The sequence below is a fragment of the Acanthopagrus latus genome, chromosome 22 (genome assembly GCF_904848185.1).
Source record: "Acanthopagrus latus isolate v.2019 chromosome 22, fAcaLat1.1, whole genome shotgun sequence".
Classification (NCBI taxonomy): domain Eukaryota; kingdom Metazoa; phylum Chordata; class Actinopteri; order Spariformes; family Sparidae; genus Acanthopagrus; species Acanthopagrus latus.
This window is the reverse complement of record NC_051060.1, coordinates 25,593,335-25,615,493: the sequence shown is the minus strand read 5'-3', so window position 1 is coordinate 25,615,493 and position 22,159 is coordinate 25,593,335. Positions and strand designations below refer to the sequence as shown.

The 22,159-nt window shown below is 46.2% G+C and overlaps 1 protein-coding gene across 8 annotated transcripts; it reads right to left on the bottom strand.

Moving 5' to 3' along the window:
- Positions 1-108: 108 nt before the first annotated feature.
- ppp4r4 (protein phosphatase 4, regulatory subunit 4) lies at positions 109-21,889 on the bottom strand. Of its 8 annotated transcripts, none has more exons than XM_037086850.1 (26): positions 21,664-21,889; positions 20,806-21,583; positions 15,427-15,500; positions 14,403-14,505; positions 14,115-14,262; positions 13,873-13,946; positions 13,417-13,523; positions 11,882-11,989; positions 11,676-11,797; positions 11,407-11,529; positions 8,045-8,184; positions 7,363-7,482; positions 6,965-7,042; positions 6,580-6,663; positions 5,464-5,637; positions 5,265-5,370; positions 4,271-4,418; positions 4,033-4,177; positions 3,888-3,926; positions 3,726-3,797; positions 3,586-3,649; positions 3,407-3,484; positions 2,842-2,932; positions 2,113-2,174; positions 1,460-2,024; positions 109-389 (listed from the first exon to the last, which is right to left on the bottom strand). In XM_037086850.1, the coding sequence occupies exons 2-26, from the start codon at positions 20,905-20,907 to the stop codon at positions 344-346; spliced, it is 2,973 nt and encodes a 990-aa protein (XP_036942745.1). In that variant the 5' UTR covers positions 20,908-21,583; positions 21,664-21,889; the 3' UTR covers positions 109-343. The 8 variants fall into 8 exon arrangements, with proteins under 8 accessions (XP_036942745.1, XP_036942747.1, XP_036942746.1 ...); XM_037086852.1 differs by having other exon boundaries at positions 20,806-20,983; XM_037086851.1 differs by having other exon boundaries at positions 21,702-21,889.
- Between the last annotated feature and the right edge of the window lie 270 nt (positions 21,890-22,159).

The following is a 22,159-nucleotide window of genomic DNA, read 5'->3' as shown; positions in this document are numbered from 1 at the left end:
CAACACATCGAACAATTATATTGTACGAACCTGTTGGATCTGTGACGTGAGCATTTACCACACCAATCACATGTCAGCAGGACTGACCAATAAGAACACACCAGAACAGTTTGTTTATGTGACTTTACTGAACCAATCAGGTGACAGAATGAGCTCATTAGAACGCACAGTGCTCAGAAGATGGGTCACACTGTCTCTGAACAGATGATGTCCTGTTGCATTCTGGGTAATCTTCTGAAGCATTATTCGTCCTTTAACTTGTGAAGCTGCAGTTTTAATGGACATCACTCCCTGACTGCTGATTGGTTGATGGCCCAGTGAAGGTACAATGACATCATCATCTTCAGTCTCGCCCGGATTGGACACTAAAAGAGTTTGACTTCCTGTTTCTGTGAATTAAAAAAGAAAACAGCACATATATCATCTGAAAACAGTGAACTCTCAAATCTGACTTTTTGTTGTGGGGAGAATTTGACAGGTTTAAATAAACTCAGCTGAATTAAATCAAGAAATAAAACTGGATAAAATCCTGATAATCTCGCTCTAAAACAGTGAAAACATAGGATTGAACTGAAACACAGTCTGTGCTGAAACAACAGTTTAAACCAAAATTAAGTCTGAGCTCAAAAATAATAGGCCTGAAGCAAAGCGGGACCAGGACTACAATGACTAGAAGTACAGGCACGGCTAAAACAGAACAAATGGACTGAATCCAGGGAATTAAACAAGGTAATCTAGGGTTTAACTGGGGTAAAATTAAGGCTGGAGTACAGCAAATTAAACTTGGATTAAACAACACCATGACATAATGGGGATCATCCAGGATAGACCATGATAGCTCAGGTTAAATCAGGTTCAAATCTGGATCAAACAAAGAGAAGCTAGAGCTAAAACAGAGTAAACAATAGATTTAACTAGGACAACCAGACATTAACAAGCCTAAACCAGAGTTAATGTGGAATTTAACAAAAACTGGTTTTAATGGGGTTAGACTGCATCAGGGCAATAAACTGGAACCTAGATTAAAAGTTAATGGGTTTGGAGGACAAATGAAGATAATACAAGGTTAAAACAGTGTATAAGTCAGACTAAAGTTTAAACAAGACAGACCAAAGCCAGATTCAGATTCAAGGCAGATGTGGTTAGACCAGATTCAGAAGTGGAGAAACCAGGTTAAAGCAGTGGAACCACAAGAGATCAAATGCATGAACAGTTTTAAGTGTATATAATGAATCCAGAGGGTTTGTCAAACCCTCTTTGAATTGAAGATTGTCTCAGATAAGGGAACCACGTAAATATTGATTCATGAAGACCCCTGTGATTGGTCAGAGAAAGTCTTGTTTAGGGGAGCAGTCCCTGACCTGGTCTGGGGGGTTACAAACTGTAAAGCACCATAAAAATAATGCAGGATCATTAACCCATAGGGTTCTTCCACCAGAACATTTTAACAAGAACTCACATCGATAGCTTTCTCGACTGGTTGTCCTTCACCCCACAGCCCCGGTCCATTGTTTTACTGCGCTGGTCCAGGGTACTGGTCCTATGGTCTCTCTGGTCCAGGGTACTGGTCCTGTGGTCTCTATGGTCCAAGGTATTGGTCCTAAGGTCCCTCTGGTCCAGGGTACTGGTCCTAAGGTCCCTCTGGTCCAGGGTACTGGTCCTGTGGTCTCTCTGGTCCAGGGTACTGGTCCTAAGGTCCCTCTGGTCCAGGGTACTGGTCCTGTGGTCTCTCTGGTCCAGGGTACTGGTCCTATGGTCCAAGGTACTGGTTCTATGGTCCATTGTACCGGTTCTCTGCTCCATCATATTGTTCCTGTGGTCCATGTTACTGGTTCTGTGGTCCAGTGTAATGGTTCTATGATCTCTCTGGTCTAGGGTGCTGGTCTTGTGCTCCATTGTACTGCTTCTATGGTCCAATGTGCTGGCCCGGTCAAGGAGGCTCGTGGTGTTGCTGCGGATCAGGACGGGCATTGACGGGGTGGACTGGGTTGCCATAGTAAAGTGGGCAGTCCTCAAGGAGTCGTCTATAAAACACAGGTGATGTCTGAGTAAAGGCGATCACATGGAGTGTCCTCCCTAAAGCTACTACTACTGTATGTAAGGAAGTGGTACCTTTACTTGATATCATGGAGGACTTCCCAGGTCCAGACGTACTGCTCAGCTCTTTCAGTTTCCTGGAACACAGAACCAGAAAACAAAGACCCTGAAGCTTGTTTGTCCACTTTTGAACATCACATGACAGTAATTAACCAATGAACCTCCACAAAACCAAGCATGTTTGGAGTTCCACGTTACCACAGTCACCAGAGTTCAGAAGAGATTATGTGAAAGGGATCTTCATCAGGCATGGAGCCACAAAATACAATTTCTGTTTAACTGTTTAAGAGGAAGCCTTCCTGGTCTACTTTATCATGTTCCCAGTGTCTTCCCAGGGTCTGATGGGTTTGCCCTTGGTTTTGATGGGTCTTCCCAGAGGTCTAATGGGTCCTTCCAGGGATCTGATGGATGCTCCTCTGAGCTCCTCTCTCTGTCTCTAAGGTTGAGTCCAGACACCTTGACAAGCTAAACTTCAGCTGCTTGGATCCACCATCTCATTATTTTAGTTAACACCCACAGACCACAGGACCACAGTTAAGGACTGGAACAGAGACCAAACTACAGCTGAGGACTGTAACAGAGATCCACTGTGGATCCATAGCTTCAATTCAGGATCAGGTCTGAGATACAATGGTCCAATTAAGTAATAATTATTAAATAATTATAATATATATAATAATTATAATGCGTGAAGAGGACCCCAAGGTCCTTGAAATGACAGTTTAAGTGACAGAAGGTTCTTACAGAGGTCTGTCTGAGTTGGTGGATTTGGATGTCGTTGGCTGACTGCTGAGGGAGCGACTCCGCGACAGTTTAGCCTTCCTCATCTCTTTACCTGCACAAAGAACAAACGTCATCGTCATCACATGGTTTGTACTCAGTGTAAGATTTGAGCACGTTACATCCACTTCGGTCAAGTACATACCAAACTCGTTCCATAAATGTTCAAACTAAACCACATGCCCAACACATATCAATGATCACCTGGAGGAGATAAAGCTGTGTTACTCTATGGTCTTTAACCCCGACCTAACTGACCTGTTTTAATACCTGACAACATTAACATCACCATTTAAGGTGATTCTGTGAATTTCTGCTCATTGCCACATCCGGCGCTCACAGAGGAAAATGATCCTTCATTGGTGTTTTAAGTCCACCAGACATATTATGTAATTTGATGAATTGTTGAAACAGAATGTTGTGGAAGATTGAAAGATTTCATGGAGGATACACTGAATAGGTCTCTGAAAAGAGTCAAGAAAAGATGATGTTTCACAGGTAGAACATTTTCTTACAGCTTGTGTCTTACCAGAGGAGGACAAAGTGGCTCCAGAAGAGGACACAGACATGGATTTGGTAGCAGATAAACTGGTCTTACTGTCTCTTCCTGTCACACAAAGACAGTTCACAGCTGAGTTAGACAAAATTATATCGAACGGTTCCTTTTCCATCATGTTAACATCGTGCCAGGCTTTATGTTTCGCTCACGTTTTCTCTCGGTATGTTTTTCAGAGTTCAGTTTCCCTTCAGTTTGCTGGCGCTCCAGCTGTTCCTGACAACAGAGAATATATCAACTAAACAAGACAAAGAGTTTTAGACTGAACATCATCTGTTAGGATCAGACTCACCATCTCCAGCAGCAGAGTCTCCTCCTTCTCCTTCTTCTGGTCCAGTAAATCCCTCTCCTGCCTCTTGTGAAACTACAAAGACACAACAAACAGAAGATCAGTGGTGAAACAAAACACTCGACTAATTGCTACAGTTTAGTCCTTTATGTAAAAACTGCTTACAGGCTCTGTGAGGTCCAGTTTGTCTAATTCCAACACTGTCTGAAACATTATGAACACAGTTAGTCCATCATTGACTGTTTTTCTCAAAGACACATTGAGTCTCCTAATGGCAGCTGTTGAAGGTCTCAGGTGGGGAAGATGTTACCTTACGGATGGTGGCCACCACGTCCTTGTCTTTCTCTCTGCAGAGGAGTTTCTGCACGCAGAAGTCAAGCTGCTGCAGCAGCTGCTTGTCAGCTGGCAGGCGCAGTGATGAACGCAATCTAGGCAACAACTGACACAGCTTGTACCTGACAGACAAGTGAACAGACAGGTGTTAGTTCTGATGTCAGAGGGACAATTGATTTTACCTGCCACACTGGACAGAACGGTCTCATAGCTACCTGACATTGGCGACTGGGTCGTGGACCAGCTCAAGTGCCGGGATCAGGAAGTGTTTGTTGAAGTATTTCCTTGAGAAAACCTCAGTGGCTGTTTCACAAACGTCGAGGAACCTCAGACGGTTCCAGTAGCTCCGCCCCTGAGCCAGGTCTGAAGATCAGAAACAACCAAATGAAACGAAATGATCGTCAACAATCTGTCTGACAGCCATCAAAAGATCCTGTCACACTGTTCAACATTTTCAAACTAACGAAATATATACTGCCTCGTACTCAGTAGTGCTTTTGACTCACTCCACATTATCTCTGCAGCAATGGTTTTGCAATTTTCTGCATTTGTTATTTCACACAGAACCAAGCAGCTCTGGCTTTAAGCTGCACCATGATGATGGCGTTTGTGTGTTTTTTTTCTCTATGTTTTTTCAAGGTGTCCTCCCGTTAATCTAAACATGTACCTACTGACTGTTTATAATCATATCAATCAATGATGATTTATAATGTGTAGTGACTGACATCCTGACCCTGAAGAGTTGGTAGGACAGACAGGATGACAGACAGGATGACAGACGGAATGAAAGCCACTTCTCGACGTATATTTGTGGTATTTCTTTTCCTCATAAAAGTTGCCAGAGACACTTCCAGTTACCACATTACTGTTGTTTGGTCCTGTAGTGTTGCTCTGTTTAGTTATCAGACTGTGAACACCATCAGAGCGGCACGCCCTCGCTCCGTGCCGCCAGCTTATCCATTCACACAGATGCCGGCTCGCCTCCGCTGCAGCTCTGAAACTACCTCAGAGGCAAAACTGTCACACAGAGGACGATCCCAAGAATCTGTGCATAATTCCCACAATCAAAGGGCAGTGTGAATGGGGCTACTGCCTCTTTATACCGAAATTTGGCGTTTGATGGATTTAAAATTCATCACATGAGGTAACCGGAGTCCACTGCTCAAACAGACATCACAGTCACAGCCTGAAGGACAGCAGCATTCAAACCTTGGATCAGTCGTTCCATCATCTCCTGTCGCTGTTCCTGTTTCCTGTTGTAACGGAGGAATGTGCAGAATGTTCGAGCTGCTTCCTTCTGAACTGGCAACACCTTCTGCAACAACACCAACCAGAGAGAAGGTTACCTGTCTGTTCACCTGCCCTTCATGTTTTATTGTTGTGTCGTTTGCTGTGCAGTTGTGCTGACGTTGGTGGTGAGGATGATGAAGATGCGAGGGGAGAAGCTCTGGTGCAGCAGTTCTCCAGGCAACAGTCTGGCTAGACAGCTGTAACGCTGAAGCAGCTTCTCATGCAGCCGCCAACGCAGAGAACATCCGACCTTCTGCTCTGCCAACAGGAGGGCTGACAGCAGCTCCGGGAACTAATGTGGAACCACAGGAACCAGAGGAGAACACAGAGGTGAACACGGAGTAACCAGTCAAGAGGACAGAGTTGCACACAGAAGAAAACCCAGTTGAACACATGGGAACAAGACCAGAACACAGAGGAACCAGAACAGAACACAGAGGAACAAGAAGGGAACACAGAAGAACACAAAGGAGAACACAGACAGTCTTTCCCACAGAATCAGACTTTAACTATGGCGGCTAACATCCTGGTTAGCACCGAGCTAACATGGATGAGGATATTGTGTGAAGTGAGGCTTTATTACCTTTGTACAGATGCGTCTTTCACAATGTAAGCTTTTAGGAAAAAGTCCCCAGTGCATCACATGATGATGTAGCTACACGACAAACACCGGCTTCAAGGCCTGGAGCTTTTTGTGGGGGTTTGATCTCTACGGTGAGGCCGGCCATCTTCTTTGCAGAGGAAGTTACGGTCAAGCTAACTGTGTTAAATAGTCCTCAATAGTCCACAGGTTCATGTTTTGTCATTTAAGACAGACACAGTGTGCATGTTTGTTGTTTTACTAGTTGTCAGATCCTGTGATTTTATGTGGATTATGAGCCACTTCTGACCTCCTGCTGAAGGTTTCCCATTTCATGTGTATAACGTTTATACATCATGTTGTTCACTGACGGCTGCTGACTTCAGCGAGCAAGAACGAGACGCAGCCCCAAAATAGTAAATCAATGTTGATATTGTGGCAGACTGCCACACATAAATGAATGTGTGGGAAACACTTCAGAGGAACCAGAGGAGGAAACAGAAGAGAACACAGACAAACCAGAGAAGAACAAAAACAAGAACGGAGGAGAATACAGAGGAACGAAAACAAAGAGAGAGATCTCAGGAGAACTAAAGGAACCACATTAACCCATGTTTTGTGACTAGTTTTTGTGGTGGAGATTTATTTTCCCACCTTGTTGTCCAGTGTCAGGTTCTCTCCTCTTGAAAGAACCGCCTCCAAAGTGTCCTCCAGGTGGTTCATAAGAGCGTCCAACACCTCAACAACAAGAACAGCATCAGTAAAAGCTTCATGTGACATCAACCCACAAAACAAACATCTAAAAACTAAGATCTGTGCTGTTGACTGATGATGGAGGAAGCTGATTTCAATGAACAGGATCAATATATGATAAAAAACCATCAGGGTCTAATTAAAATATCAGCATAAGATAATCAAGAAAGAATAAATGTCCATGTTCTGTCATTTCAAAACCAAAATCTAGACTGAGACAACCACATGAAAGCACACGACACTCATGATTGGTTGAGCAGTGTTGGTGGTGGGCGTGGCCTCTCACCTCCAGAGCGTCGTCCTGCAGCAGAGCGAGGAACTCTTTGTGAACCAGATGGACGTTTGATCCAAGCAGCTTCACCACCTGACAGGAGGAGGTGGTGTCAATCCTGACCAGTCTTATAAACAACAGGCTGATGTACAGAGCTGTGCTTTTATTCTGAAAGTCTTCAAATGTACTGTCAGAGAACTTTAAAATTCAAGAACTTCTGGTTTGTGTTTCATATTTAATTTACCTAATATTAATATTTAATGAAATCACGCAGCTTTATTTCCCAACAAGGAGCCTGATGATAATGATGTCTGTGTCTGTCTAACACTTTGGTACCTCACAGCTGCTTCCCTTCAGTGATCACCCTGATAGCATAGAAATGTTCCTCTGGGTTACTGTGGTTATTATCTGACCTGGTGGAAACTGGCTGCTGCACTTCGCCGAACGCTGACTTCTGGGTCACAACAGAGACTAGAGAAGGACGGGTAGAGCTCTGCCAGGAAGTGCGCCGACTCAGAGAACACCACCATTGCCTGGAGAGAGAGACAGAGAGCAGGAAGTGACATCAGTGATCTGGAGGATGGAAGACTCAAGGTATGTGTCAATAGGATCCATCGCCTCATGCCTCCTATTCATCGTCTTTTGAGAAAGTCATGCAATGCATTGTGGTATAGCGGCGCATTGTGTTTCCAGAGACGAAGTGTAGCCTGCTTCTTATTTGCAAGAAGTTGAATTCTGACTACGTTATACAAATCAGGGGCGCAGTGTGACACCTCCAGGAACTCCACCAACACCAAAGTTTAGTTTAGAGGTGAAGCCGAGACACATGTGATTGTGTTCATGTGAGGACAGATTCTGCAGCTGCAGCTATTATGTCCCAAAATGTTCATTTCACTGAGCTTTTTTTATAACATAATGAAAGTAGAGAAAGTCTCCAAACGAGCCGCCATGTTTGATACGTATAATCCCTGAGCATGCTGCCCATGGGTGGCCTTCATCAGGTGCAGCCACTGAGTTTTTGCATGGTTGTCGGAGGGTGTAGTCTGTTCATGTGAGCAAAACTGGGAGCATCAACGCGTATGTCTCTGTGTCTACCGGCAGGTTGTAGCAGCAGTTGCAGCGGATCAGCGCTGACTCGGTGCCATCAGTCTGGTTCCCCTCAGTCTGCAGTCCAGAGACACACAGCACCTTAAACTTCTGCAGCAACCGACTCTTCTGCTCGTCTGACAGAGAGCCTGAAACACAACGACTCATCAGACACAGGACGAATCATCAGACACGCAACGAATCATCAGACACACGATGACTCATCAGACACACGACGACTCATCAGACACACGACGACTCATCAGACACACGACGACTCATCAGACACACGACGACTCATCAGACACACGACGACTCATCAGACACACGATGACTCATCAGACACACGACGACTCATCAGACACACAACGACTCATCAGACACAGGACGAATCATCAGACACGCAACGAATCATCAGACACACGATGACTCATCAGACACGCAAAGAATCATCAGACACACAACGAATCATCAGACACGCAACGACTCATCAGACACACAACGAATCATCAGACACGCAACGACTCATCAGACACGCAACGACTCATCAGACACACGATGACTCATCAGACACGCAAAGAATTATCAGACACACAACGAATCATCAGACACGCAACGACTCATCAGACACACAACGAATCATCAGACACGCAACGACTCATCAGACACGCAACGACTCATCAGACACACGATGACTCATCAGACACACGACGACTCATCAGACACACGACGACTCATCAGACACACAACGAATCATCAGACATGCAACGACTCATCAGACACACAACGAATCATCAGACACACGACGACTCATCAGACACACAACGAATCATCAGACACACGATGACTCATCAGACACACAAAGAATCATCAGACACACGACGACTCATCAGACACACAACGAATCATCAGACATGCAACGACTCATCAGACACACAACGAATCATCAGACACACGACGACTCATCAGACACACAACGAATCATCAGAGACACGATGACTCATCAGACACACGACGACTCATCAGACACGCAAAGAATCATCAGACACGCAACGAATCATCAGACACACGATGACTCATCAGACACGCAAAGAATCATCAGACACACAACGAATCATCAGACACGCAACGACTCATCAGACACACAACGAATCATCAGACACGCAACGACTCATCAGACACACGATGACTCATCAGACACGCAAAGAATCATCAGACACACAACGAATCATCAGACACGCAACGACTCATCAGACACACAACGACTCATCAGACACGCAACGAATCATCAGACACACAACGACTCATCAGACACACAACGAATCATCAGACACGCAATGAATCATCAGACACACGATGACTCATCAGACACGCAAAGAATCATCAGACACACAACGAATCATCAGACACGCAACGACTCATCAGACACACGATGACTCATCAGACACGCAACGAATCATCAGACACGCAACGACTCATCAGACACACAACGAATCATCAGACACGCAATGAATCATCAGACACACGATGACTCATCAGACACGCAAAGAATCATCAGACACACAACGAATCATCAGACACGCAACGAATCATCAGACACACGATGACTCATCAGACACGCAAAGAATCATCAGACACACAACGAATCATCAGACACGCAACGACTCATCAGACACACAACGACTCATCAGACACGCAACGAATCATCAGACACACAACGACTCATCAGACAAGCAACGAATCATCAGACACACGATGACTCATCAGACACGCAAAGAATCATCAGACACACAACGAATCATCAGACACGCAACGAATCATCAGACACACGATGACTCATCAGACACGCAAAGAATCATCAGACACACAACGAATCATCAGACACGCAACGACTCATCAGACACACAACGACTCATCAGACACGCAACGAATCATCAGACACACAACGACTCATCAGACAAGCAACGAATCATCAGACACGCAATGAATCATCAGACACACGATGACTCATCAGACACGCAAAGAATCATCAGACACAGGACGAATCATCAGACACGCAACGAATCATCAGACACACGATGACTCATCAGACACACAACGAATCATCAGACACACAACGAATCATCAGACACGCAACGACTCATCAGACACACAACGACTCATCAGACACGCAACGAATCATCAGACACACAACGACTCATCAGACACACAACGAATCATCAGACACGCAACGACTCATCAGACACGCAACGATTCATCAGACACGCAACGACTCATCAGACACGCAACGAATCATCAGACACACAACGACTCATCAGACACACAACGAATCATCAGACACGCAATGAATCATCAGACACGCAACGAATCATCAGACACGCAACGACTCATCAGACACGCAACGAATCATCAGACACGCAACGACTCATCAGACACGCAATGAATATCCAGACACACGACGACTCATCAGACACACAACGACTCATCAGACACACGACGACTCATCAGACACACAACAAATATCCAGACACACGACGACTCATCAGACACACGATGACTCATCAGACACACGATGACTCATCAGACACACAACGACTCATCAGACACACGATGACTCATCAGACACACAACGAATCATCAGACACACAACGACTCATCAGACACACGACTCATCAGACACACAACGACTCATCAGACACACAACGACTCATCAGACACACAACGACTCATCAGACACGCAACGAATCATCAGACACACAACGACTCATCAGACACACAACGAATCATCAGACACGCAACGACTCATCAGACACGCAACGATTCATCAGACACGCAACGACTCATCAGACACGCAACGAATCATCAGACACACAACGACTCATCAGACACACAACGAATCATCAGACACGCAATGAATCATCAGACACGCAACGAATCATCAGACACGCAACGACTCATCAGACACGCAACGAATCATCAGACACGCAACGACTCATCAGACACGCAATGAATATCCAGACACACGACGACTCATCAGACACACAACGACTCATCAGACACACGACGAATCATCAGACACACAACGACTCATCAGACACACGATGACTCATCAGACACACAACGAATCATCAGACACACAACGACTCATCAGACACACGACTCATCAGACACACAACGACTCATCAGACACACGATGACTCATCAGACACACAACGAATCATCAGACACACAACGACTCATCAGACACACAACGACTCATCAGACACACAACGACTCATCAGACACACAACGACTCATCAGACACACAACGCTTTAGTTCCAGTAGATTTGACTGCACTGTCTCTGCTGTGTGACACCATGTTGACTCTCACCTGCCAGGCCACTGCAGAGCTTCCCAAACTGGAATGACAAAGATGCCAAGAGAGCTTCGTCCGCCTGCGACGACACCTCGCACACTGTCATCACCAGAGGAACCACGACATGAAGCCTGTCATCTGAGAGAGGAGGGGGTGGATGTTTACAGAGACCTGACTGCTGACGGAGGACGGTGTGGTGTGTCAAGCTGTATGCTTTTGTTCAGTTTGAGGAAACCTGACACCATGCAGACTTTCACTGACCACAGGTCTGCATGCTGACTCACCACCGTCCATCATCTCCATCAGGTTGATGATGGTGTCAAAGGCAGCGAGGCGGACGCTGCTTTCCTCGTCATCGGCGAGCTCCACCAGTTCAGGAAGCAGGTCGGTCCTGGTGTCGTCCACCCTGAGGGAGTGACAGGTAACAAACCGTCTCGCCTCAGCAGACATTTGTTTGTGTTTGTTTCAGTCAGTATTTGTTGATGTTTACCCCGTCGCTCTGGCGATGCTCTCCAGCTGACGGCACATACAGGACCGGACCTCAAACTCCACATCCTGACACAAGGAACGCACCAACGGCAGCAGCTCCTTCTTCACTCTGAGACACAGGAAACCAGGTGTAGTACAGTGTTTAGTACAGTGTGTACAGTGTGTAGTACAGTGTGTAGTGCAGTGTGTACAGTGTGTAGTGCAGTGTGTACAGTGTGTACAGTGTGTAGTGCAGTGTGTACAGTGTGTACAGTGTGTAGTACAGTGTGTACAGTGTGTAGTGCAGTGTGTAGTGCAGTGTGTACAGTGTGTACAGTGTGTAGTACAGTGTGTACAGTGTGTAGTGCAGTGTGTACAGTGTGTACAGTGTGTAGTGCAGTGTGTACAGTGTGTACAGTGTGTAGTACAGTGTGTACAGTGTGTAGTACAGTGTGTAGTGCAGTGTGTACAGTGTGTAGTGCAGTGTGTACAGTGTGTAGTGCAGTGTGTACAGTGTGTACAGTGTGTAGTACAGTGTGTACAGTGTGTAGTACAGTGTGTAGTACAGTGTGTACAGTGTGTAGTGCAGTGTGTACAGTGTGTACAGTGTGTAGTACAGTGTGTACAGTGTGTAGTACAGTGTGTAGTGCAGTGTGTACAGTGTGTAGTGCAGTGTGTACAGTGTGTACAGTGTGTAGTGCAGTGTGTACAGTGTGTACAGTGTGTACAGTGTGTAGTACAGTGTGTACAGTGTGTAGTACAGTGTGTAGTGCAGTGTGTAGTGCAGTGTGTACAGTGTGTACAGTGTGTAGTACAGTGTGTACAGTGTGTAGTGCAGTGTGTACAGTGTGTAGTGCAGTGTGTACAGTGTGTACAGTGTGTAGTACAGTGTGTACAGTGTGTAGTGCAGTGTGTACAGTGTGTACAGTGTGTAGTACAGTGTGTACAGTGTGTAGTACAGTGTGTAGTACAGTGTGTAGTGCAGTGTGTAGTATAGTGTGTACAGCGTGTACAGTGTGTAGTGCAGTGTGTAGTGCAGTGTGTACAGTGTGTACAGTGTGTAGTGCAGTGTGTACAGTGTGTACAGTGTGTAGTACAGTGTGTACAGTGTGTAGTACAGTGTGTAGTGCAGTGTGTAGTACAGTGTGTAGTGCAGTGTGTAGTACAGTGTGTACAGCGTGTACAGTGTGTAGTGCAGTGTGTAGTGCAGTGTGTACAGTGTGTAGTGCAGTGTGTACAGTGTGTACAGTGTGTAGTACAGTGTGTACAGTGTGTACAGTGTGTAGTACAGTGTGTAGTACAGTGTGTAGTACAGTGTGTACAGTGTGTACAGTGTGTAGTGCAGTGTGTACAGTGTGTACAGTGTGTAGTGCAGTGTGTACAGTGTGTACAGTGTGTAGTGCAGTGTGTACAGTGTGTACAGTGTGTAGTACAGTGTGTAGTACAGTGTGTAGTACAGTGTGTACAGTGTGTACAGTGTGTAGTACAGTGTGTACAGTGTGTACAGTGTGTAGTACAGTGTGTAGTACAGTGTGTAGTACAGTGTGTACAGCTCACATTTGAGAATCGAACTTGCAGGCCACCTTCCCTAAGATGCGACAGCTTGCCAGACGAGCCTGAAGAGAATGAGACAGCTGAGACTGATACAGGAGAGGGTTCAGCACCTGCAGAGACAGACAGGTAGACAGACAGGTAGACAGAGAGACACAGGAAGTAGACAGAGTCAGCTGAGAATTAAAATCCCCTAACAGTGAGACAGGTTGACACAGGTAGATGTGAACAGAATGAGGTGGATGTAGAACTAAGGCAGGTAGACAGGTATAAAGGTATAATAACAGGTAGAGAGACAGATGCACAGAGACAGGTAACAAGAGAGAGACAAGTAAACATGTAGAGAAGGAGGAAGTAGTGCAGCACTGAATAGAACCATGACTGAAAACCATGCACATGTATTGATCATTAATCAGTGATTGACAACTGGTTGGTGTTGATCAGTAGGTGTGATCGGTGTACCTCCTGTTTGATGGTCTCCTTCGGTAGAGCGTTGATGGCCGACAGCAGAGTCTCCAACCAGGCGTTGCTCACCACTGTCAACAGACACAGCATCAACATCGACGTCAACGTCAACATCAACGCCAACATCAACGCCAACATCAACGCCAACACCAACTACATCGGCTACAACATCACTACAAAACTTTAACATCAACATCCATACGATATCAACACTGATCAACAGGTTCAGGTGGTGTTACTTGTGTCACGGTGGTTCAGGTGTAGCAGGACTGTCTTCAGGATGGAGTAGGTGTGGGTGTGGATCAGGATGATGTCATCCTGTAGGATGGTTAAAAATGACCCTGCTGCTGCCAGCTGGATTTCTGCTCCGGCTCCGTTCAGAACCTCCTTTGTCAAAAAGACAGGACAAATTACCTGTTGACACACCTGTACAACACACATGAGTGACAGTCCACATCCTGCCCACCTGTGAGTGCCTTCACGCTGATATTACTGACATATTGTCATACTGATGTCGATGTACGTACCCGAACCTTTGGTACTACTCGCCGAAACGTCTCAGCTGGATTCTGGCGGACGAGGCTCGGCAGGTTACTGATGACACTCGCTCTCTGCACCTCCTGACCCACGCTGAGCAGGTACAGCAGCAAACATATTTCAGGTGAGAACACTTCAAATGAAACCCTGAGGGACTGTACCACTGACATCCACACAGACACTTGGGTGGATTTGGATCTGAACAGTCTAATCTGTGCTCTCAGGTGTTCAGATTCCTCCTGTATGTCCTGCTCTTGTTTGGATCATACCTCTAGTTGTGTGGTCAGACAAGTTTCTCAGGTGACATCAGGTGTGATCACTTCATATCCAGAATCCTCCCTTCAGTTCAGGATCTCTGGATCTTGCAGCTTCAGTCCTAATTGTGTTGCAGATTTGAGCCCAGACACTGAATGAGTTCAGTGAACTAGTTCAGATCCTCTGGGAGGAGACGACTGTTTCCTTCACTGTTTCACTGATTCACTGAGTATAGTGGGTCAGAGGACGGCTGCTCTGTTTCTGCAGCACGGACATCTTCCTCCGTCTCAACAGAATCCTTAATACTAATAACACATTTAAATAACATTTAGCATTTAGCAAGTTTTGTCTGTAGGATCACTGTTAGATGTCTTGTGTCATCTCAGCGACCTTTGACCCTCATCTGTCAAGCTCAGTTTGTTTTTTTTGTCCAAAAGGACATTTGTGCCAAATTCCCTTCAGGTGACCCTGAGAGATTGTGTTCATAAGAACCGTCTGAAAACATAATCCTTTAAACTCACAACGATGAGCGGTGTGAAGCCATGAACAGCCAATCATCTGTGACCACCGGCACCGAAAACTAACCCAGTTTCAACTCCAGCTGATCTGCTGCAGACAACAATTTTGTTTGACAACAAGCTACAGATGTATGAAACCATGACGTCATGCTACATGGTGACATTAATATCCAAACACCATCCAGAGGCCTGAAGACTGCTGTTTGTGTCTGACACCAGAGATTAAGCAGACACCTCCTACCTGAGCAGGTAGACAGCTCTCTCAATGTCGTTCAGGTCTTCATCCACAGTCAGCTGATCGATCTCCTCAGCTGTCTGACAGGAAACAGACAACACATTTAAACAGGTTGGGACCGTGAGAAGCACCGGTTGTGAGAAACCTGTTCAGATAACTTCAGTGGCTGCTAGGCGACAAGCCTGACTTCATACTGGCACAATCCAAAGTGAGCTAACACTGAGATCAGTGAGGTGTGCTGGACCTCCTCTGGAGACCGGTCGGTTCTGAACTTGTGGTGCTTTAAAGTTCTAGTCCAGCTGGTGCTGCTTCTTGTCTAACAAATAACTTTGGCTTTACAGCTGGTTCCACTTCTGCTGCACATGCAACAGTTTCACAACACCAACACCTTTACTGCTCAGTCCAGACGGCTGTGATGTGACGCTGTCAGCTCCTCCAATCAGAGCAGGTTATTGTTTAATGTCTCTGGTATAGCTGTGTATCATTGGGCCTTTACTGCCTCTCCCCCCAAACAATCTGGGAAACAATCCTGTTTCCTGGTCATCTCTGACACTGTCCAATCAACAAAGATGAACAAAGGCCCAGAAAATAATTTAAAAACAAAAGAAAACATGTATATATTTGACAAACTGTGCAGCACATCCATACAGATAAGAGCTGATCCTGAGTGAAGGGCTGATCCTGAGCTATTAACATGAATTCAATAGTAATGTATTTATTAGTGAAACATATTTGCAGGAGTGAATTCATCAAGGACAGTCTATAGAGAAAGTTGGAGAAACAAAATGGCTGCCACAGTAAAAGGAGGGGTCTCTGTTGTATGAAGGAGCCTCACCTGCGTCTGTCAGTGTCACCTGTGTCTGTCAGTCTCACCTGTGTGTCTGTTAGTCTCACCTGTGTCTGTCAGTGTCACCTGTGTGTCTGTCAGTCTCACCTGTGTCTATCAGTGTCACCTGTGTCTGTCAGTCTCACCTGTGTCTGTTAGTGTCACCTGTGTCTGTCAGTCTCACCTGTGTGTCTGTTAGTCTCACCTGTGTCTGTCAGTGTCACCTGTGTGTCTGTCAGTCTCACCTGTGTCTATCAGTGTCACCTGTGTCTGTCAGTCTCACCTGCGTCTGTCAGTGTCACCTGTGTCTGTCAGTCTCACCTGTGTGTCTGTTAGTCTCACCTGTGTCTGTCAGTGTCACCTGTGTGTCTGTCAGTCTCACCTGTGTCTATCAGTGTCACCTGTGTCTGTCAGTCTCACCTGTGTCTGTTAGTGTCACCTGTGTCTGTCAGTCTCACCTGTGTGTCTGTTAGTCTCACCTGTGTCTGTCAGTGTCACCTGTGTGTCTGTCAGTCTCACCTGTGTCTGTTAGTGTCACCTGTGTCTGTCAGTCTCACCTGTGTGTCTGTTAGTCTCACCTGTGTCTGTCAGTGTCACCTGTGTGTCTGTCAGTCTCACCTGTGTCTATCAGTGTCACCTGTGTGTCTGTCAGTCTCACCTGTGTCTATCAGTGTCACCTGTGTGTCTGTCAGTCTCACCTGTGTGTCTGTTAGTCTCACCTGTGTCTGTCAGTGTCACCTGTGTGTCTGTTAGTCTCACCTGTGTCTATCAGTGTCACCTGTGTGTCTGTCAGTCTCACCTGTGTCTATCAGTGTCACCTGTGTGTCTGTTAGTCTCACCTGTGTCTGTCAGTGTCACCTGTGTCTGTCAGTGTCACCTGCGTGTCTGTCAGTCTCACCTGTGTCTGTTAGTGTCACCTGTGTCTGTCAGTCTCACCTGTGTGTCTGTTAGTTTCACCTGTGTCTATCAGTGTCACCTGTGTGTCTGTCAGTCTCACCTGTGTCTATCAGTGTCACCTGTGTGTCTGTTAGTGTCACCTGTGTCTGTCAGTGTCACCTGTGTCTATCAGTGTCACCTGTGTGTCTGTTAGTGTCACCTGTGTCTGTTAGTGTCACCTGTGTCTGTCAGTGTCACCTGTGTGTCTGTCAGTCTCACCTGTGTCTGTCAGTCTCACCTGTGTCTGTTAGTGTCACCTGTGTCTGTCAGTCTCACCTGTGTGTCTGTTAGTCTCACCTGTGTCTGTCAGTGTCACCTGTGTGTCTGTTAGTCTCACCTGTGTCTATCAGTGTCACCTGTGTGTCTGTCAGTCTCACCTGTGTCTATCAGTGTCACCTGTGTGTCTGTCAGTCTCACCTGTGTCTGTTAGTGTCACCTGTGTCTGTCAGTCTCACCTGTGTGTCTGTTAGTGTCACCTGTGTCTGTCAGTGTCACCTGTGTGTCTGTTAGTCTCACCTGTGTCTATCAGTGTCACCTGTGTGTCTGTCAGTCTCACCTGTGTCTATCAGTGTCACCTGTGTGTCTGTTAGTCTCACCTGTGTCTGTCAGTGTCACCTGTGTCTGTCAGTGTCACCTGCGTGTCTGTCAGTCTCACCTGTGTCTGTTAGTGTCACCTGTGTCTGTCAGTCTCACCTGTGTGTCTGTTAGTTTCACCTGTGTCTATCAGTGTCACCTGTGTGTCTGTCAGTCTCACCTGTGTCTATCAGTGTCACCTGTGTGTCTGTTAGTGTCACCTGTGTCTGTCAGTGTCACCTGTGTCTATCAGTGTCACCTGTGTGTCTGTTAGTGTCACCTGTGTCTGTTAGTGTCACCTGTGTCTGTCAGTGTCACCTGTGTGTCTGTCAGTCTCACCTGTGTGTCTGTTAGTCTCACCTGTGTCTGTTAGTCTCACCTGTGTGTCTGTCAGTGTCACCTGTGTGTCTGTCAGTCTCACCTGTGTCTGTCAGTGTCACCTGTGTCTGTTAGTGTCACCTGTGTCTGTTAGTGTCACCTGTGTCTGTCAGTGTCACCTGTGTGTCTGTTAGTCTCACCTGTGTCTGTTAGTGTCACCTGTGTCTGTCAGTCTCACCTGTGTGTCTGTTAGTCTCACCTGTGTCTGTCAGTGTCACCTGTGTGTCTGTCAGTCTCACCTGTGTCTATCAGTGTCACCTGTGTCTGTTAGTGTCACCTGTGTCTGTCAGTCTCACCTGTGTCTGTTAGTGTCACCTGTGTCTGTCAGTCTCACCTGTGTGTCTGTTAGTCTCACCTGTGTCTGTCAGTGTCACCTGTGTGTCTGTCAGTCTCACCTATGTCTGTTAGTGTCACCTGTGTCTGTCAGTCTCACCTGTGTGTCTGTTAGTGTCACCTGTGTCTGTCAGTGTCACCTGTGTGTCTGTCAGTCTCACCTGTGTGTCTGTTAGTCTCACCTGTGTCTGTCAGTCTCACCTGTGTGTCTGTCAGTGTCACCTGTGTGTCTGTCAGTCTCACCTGTGTCTGTCAGTGTCACCTGTGTCTGTTAGTGTCACCTGTGTCTGTCAGTGTCACCTGTGTGTCTGTTAGTCTCACCTGTGTCTGTTAGTGTCACCTGTGTCTGTCAGTCTCACCTGTGTGTCTGTTAGTCTCACCTGTGTCTGTCAGTGTCACCTGTGTGTCTGTCAGTCTCACCTGTGTCTATCAGTGTCACCTGTGTCTGTTAGTGTCACCTGTGTCTGTCAGTCTCACCTGTGTCTGTTAGTGTCACCTGTGTCTGTCAGTCTCACCTGTGTGTCTGTTAGTCTCACCTGTGTCTGTCAGTGTCACCTGTGTGTCTGTCAGTCTCACCTATGTCTGTCAGTGTCACCTGTGTGTCTGTCAGTGTCACCTGTGTCTGTCAGTCTCACCTATGTCTGTCAGGGTCACCTGTGTCTGTCAGTGTCACCTGTGTGTCTGTCAGTCTCACCTGTGTCTGTCAGTGTCACCTGTGTCTGTCAGTGTCACCTAAAGCAGCATGGTTAGCACAGTTAGCACAGTTAGCATTTTGTTGTCAGATAACAAACTGTTTCACATGATTGAGTTTATTCACTTTGATAAAAAATAAAATACATACACACACACACACAGTCTCAATCCATCCAGTCAGCTCTGTTCCTGTGTGTGTGTGTGTGTGTGTGGGAGGAGACGGGGGTGTGTGACTGCGTCGTCATGACGTCGGGGTTTCTCCCATATGTGGACCCCCAGACTCCACCCACCCACGTCATCATCGTCAGTAGGCCCCGCCCCCTCCACACACACACAGTTTGAGGTGAGGAGCAGGAGGAGAAGAGGAGGAGGAGAGGAGGAGGAGGAGGAGGAAGTGTGTGTTACAGAATTTGTTTCCATCTCAGATTTCTGTAAATCATGAAAAACTTTCGACTTGAAGAATCTTTATGTTTATAACAAAGTAATCAATAATCAGAGTTGGACAGTAAAAATTGATCAGTTTGAGGAAATCCAGGAAATGAGTCCCTGCGGAACACTGTGATGTCACTGTCAGCTCACCTGGAAGCCCCGCCCACTTCAGAACATAAAATGTGGTGACATCAAAATATGTACTGTTGATTCTTCTGATTATCAAAAGTATCATCATTAATTTGTCAGCAGACTTTATTCCCATTAAATCGTCATGATCGATCGATCGATCATTTGATTGATCGTTTGTAGAGTTTCAGTTTCACGCGTGTGAATATATGATTTTGTTATTTCATGTTAAACTGAAACATCTGGACAAAACAGAAAGACTCAACTTGAACAATTAATTTAGATTCATATTAGAGATCACAGTCAGTCAGTATTATATCATCATCATCATCATTATTATCATTATTATCATTATTATTGTTGTTTTGTTGTTGTTGTGTTTTATTAATGGCTGATTATTCCTTACTAACCGATCAGCTGTTCAGTGTGAGCGGAGGCTGGAGAGGTGTCAGTTCATCTCCTGCCGAGGAGCCATTGAGCAAATCAGTGAATCCTACACTGCTCTGACACCTCTCCATACATTAACATGATCCATTAATTAAAGTCCTGTTCGTACCTGTGTGAAAAGAGATCAATACAGTTTCTTTTCATGGTTTAAACTTGAGGTCATGATGAACCATGTGTAAAGATGTATAATATATATAATAACAGCAGCTGTCATCAGACGTGTGTGTGCGTGCGTGTGTGTGTTTACAGCACTGATATATATTCATCTCATTACAAACTGCTCAGAAAGTGGTTCAGAAGTGATGTATTGATACATTCTGATCGGATTTATTGTTAATCACATTTTGACTGCAGGTAGAGCTGCTGTGTGTGTCTCACTGCAGACAGGCAGACAGACAGACAGACAGACAGGCTGACAGACAGACAGAAACTGCGTCATGCTGCGCACATAGCGGGTCTCCCCTCTGCTTCCTGCATGGAGGCAGCTCATCTTCCTCCCACTGACTCCCAACATGCCCCACCATCAGCGCCTTCATCATCATCATCATCATCATCATCATCCTCATCACTTCACATGACACATGTGTTAATCACATGATCTGCAGCTTCACGTTAATTACAGCAGGAGGTGTGAAAGGTACCTTGAGACTCCTGCGGATCGGCCTCTCGATGAAGGCGAGCTCCTGCAGCTCCTCCAGCGGTCCGAACAGCAGGCTGGACGGGTTCATCCTGCTGGAGAACATCTGCTCACTGGAAAGCTCCCAGTCGGCACTGGTGGTTAGTGGGAGAGCAGGCGGCGGACCTCAGTACCAACCATCCCTGATGAAGAGCAGAGGGAGGAGGGGGTGGAGGAGGAGGAGGATGGGGGGGGGGGGGGGGGGGGGTCCCACTGTCACCAACCGTTTCCAAGGAGATCCCTGCTCGATCTGTCCGGGTGGGTGGGGGGGACGTCACTCCAGACTCCGTACAAAATTCCACGAATTAAAAAATTTCTTCGCTCATCCACGAATAAAACGACGTGTCGGAAATTAAACTAAGACATGAAACAAATGATCAGAGTCCAGTGTTCCGTTCGGCGCACAGTCAGTCCTCCCACCCGCGACCGCTTCTCTCAAATCTGCACTTTTCTGTCGAACATCTGTTGAATAAAATGTCTCAGTACGTTAGAGAACAGATCCCACAGCCCGCCGCTGGATCCGCTCTCTCCCACGCGGATGAAACACTAAACCAGACTCCTTTAAAAAATATGGACGTTTTAGCGTTCACTTCCAAAGTGGTAAACTGAGCGTTTGGTTACGGCAGAAAACCAAAGACTGTCGGACACCCGCGACATCAGTGAACATTTCGGCGGATGTTCGGCACAGCAGACATGATACATGTCCTCAGAATCCATCTTTTACTCGGTGGTCTCGTCCTGAGCTGTGCGGAGGAAACGACACGCAAAACTCAAATGACGTATTCACGATTTAATAAGAAAGAGAATGAATGAAATCTTTTACCTGAACACATCAACAGGTCCGTTTAAATACAATCCCACCTGCGGTTCTGCTCGGTACCAACGTCACGCCGAACTGCGTTCAAATGGAACGAGACAAGAATCATCTGTGATCCGCAAAACATCCACAACATTAGACGTTAATATATCCGACCCACTGAGGACGGAACCAGAGATTATTTTAATGAAATGTCGATCTTTCTGAACCCAGGTCCGTCTAGTCGCTCCCACACAGAGGGCGGTACCGAGCTGTGGAGCAGGAGACAAGTTGACAGTTCATCTGTATGAACATGAAGCCCGGTGGACTCACATGAAGCCTTTCATCTCTCTAATGTGTTCGATTAGCTCAAATATAAACAAGTGGGCACTCTAAACGTAAACCTGGATCAGAACTTCACAGGTTGCCACAGTCTGTGAGGCTGCAGAACAACACGTTGGACACAATAAGGAAAATAAAGAAATTGGGACGTCCTGGGTGAAGAGATAGTTATGATCTGTGA